The sequence below is a fragment of the Trypanosoma equiperdum genome (genome assembly GCF_001457755.1).
Source record: "Trypanosoma equiperdum strain OVI genome assembly, contig: ctg_433, whole genome shotgun sequence".
In the NCBI taxonomy this organism is placed as follows: domain Eukaryota; phylum Euglenozoa; class Kinetoplastea; order Trypanosomatida; family Trypanosomatidae; genus Trypanosoma; species Trypanosoma equiperdum.
Genome location: NW_027124347.1, coordinates 368 through 1,686, shown reverse-complemented (window position 1 = coordinate 1,686; position 1,319 = coordinate 368). Strand labels below are relative to the sequence as shown.

Here is a 1,319-nt window from a genome sequence, read left to right as displayed (position 1 = left end):
GCATCGACAACCAGTGTTTCTGCTGCTAGGGCTTCGCCGTTTAATGTTAGTTGCTTGCCTTCTGCTGGTGTGGTCCTTAGTGCCTGGCAGATAGCTTTCGCGGCGTATTCTTCTGGATTGGCTTCTTCCGTTGCTTTGTCGTGCTTTGGGTTGCAGTTGCCTACATTGCCTGTGGTTTCGTAAAGCTGGAGGCTCTTGATGGGTTCAGTCCTCTGGGTTGCCTGTATTCCCGACTGAACTATGCTTGGTGCCAGACTCCTTATATTGCCTTGGTCGCAGCTGGCTGAAGCTGAGGCCCAGTTAGTGTATGCGGCGCCGCCGTGATTGCAGCTGTCGGCCATTGTAAGCTCTAGGGCATTGTCAGCTGTTCCTTCCGCCTTTTTCTGAGTATTAGCTATGCGTAAACTTAGTAGGTTTGTCGGGTTCGGTTCGTGGGTGCTGATTTTGCCTTCTGCCAGCTTATGTTGTGCTCCGCAGCCTAATGGCGTCGCTGCATCCGCCTGTATGATGCTGTGCGTTGCCTGGTTTGAGCCCTTTTGTCTGTGGCCGCTGTTCTTCACTGTGAGCTTCAGTTGGCTTAATGTGGCTATCGCTGCCATCTCGCGCCGGAGCTTGTTTATCTGATCTAAGGCTAGTTTGAAAGTTGTCCCTCTTGTCGCCGATTGCTGCTCCGCGTCTCTTGCTTTGGCCGCTGCTGCTGAGGCGACGGCTCCAAGAAAACAACTTTTGGTCGGATCGTCGGCTGCTACTGCTGCTAGCAGTAGCTGGCGCGCTTGGGCTGTTAGCTGTGCCGCTGCGCCGCCGTTGGCTTTTAACCGCTGTCTTAGGTGCTCCTCCACAGCGGCGAGGTAAATGTCGGCATCACACGGTGTTTTTATCGCTTCTGCTGCTGGATCTTCAGCTGCTTGAGTGTGCACTGCGAAGAAACCCATCAGTAGGCTAAAAATAAGCAGATTATCATTTTTTTCTAAGAAAACTTTAAATTCTCTGGTGTTCTGCCGCTTGCTATCGGCTTGCCCTTTCTTAGAAGTAGAAGATTGAGCACAGTATCTGATTAGTTTCAGGTTTTTAGCGGCACGCTACTTCCGATGACAAAGGTAATTTTTATGGTATATCTTTGCCATTCGATACTATTGACAGGCGGCTAAAGGCTGATTCATTAAAAGGAATTTCTTCCTAGGTATCTTCTGATTTTTTTTGGATAGGTTATATCATAGTGCTTTTAAATTCTTTCCATTTTTGTCTATCTAAGCTATTGTTAGTTTATATAGCCAGATTTTCAGTTGGACATCTGCATGTTTGATTTCCATTGGAGGCTA

The 1,319-nt window shown here is 48.4% G+C and overlaps 1 protein-coding gene across 1 annotated transcript in view; it reads right to left on the bottom strand.

Moving 5' to 3' along the window:
* Positions 1-932, bottom strand: part of TEOVI_000180800 (uncharacterized protein) — a gene marked incomplete at both ends in the record, with an annotated part of 996 nt that extends 64 nt beyond the window's left edge. The window contains one exon of the mRNA XM_067224983.1: positions 1-932. Coding sequence (XP_067081084.1) covers positions 1-932 — 932 coding nt within the window.
* Between the last annotated feature and the right edge of the window lie 387 nt (positions 933-1,319).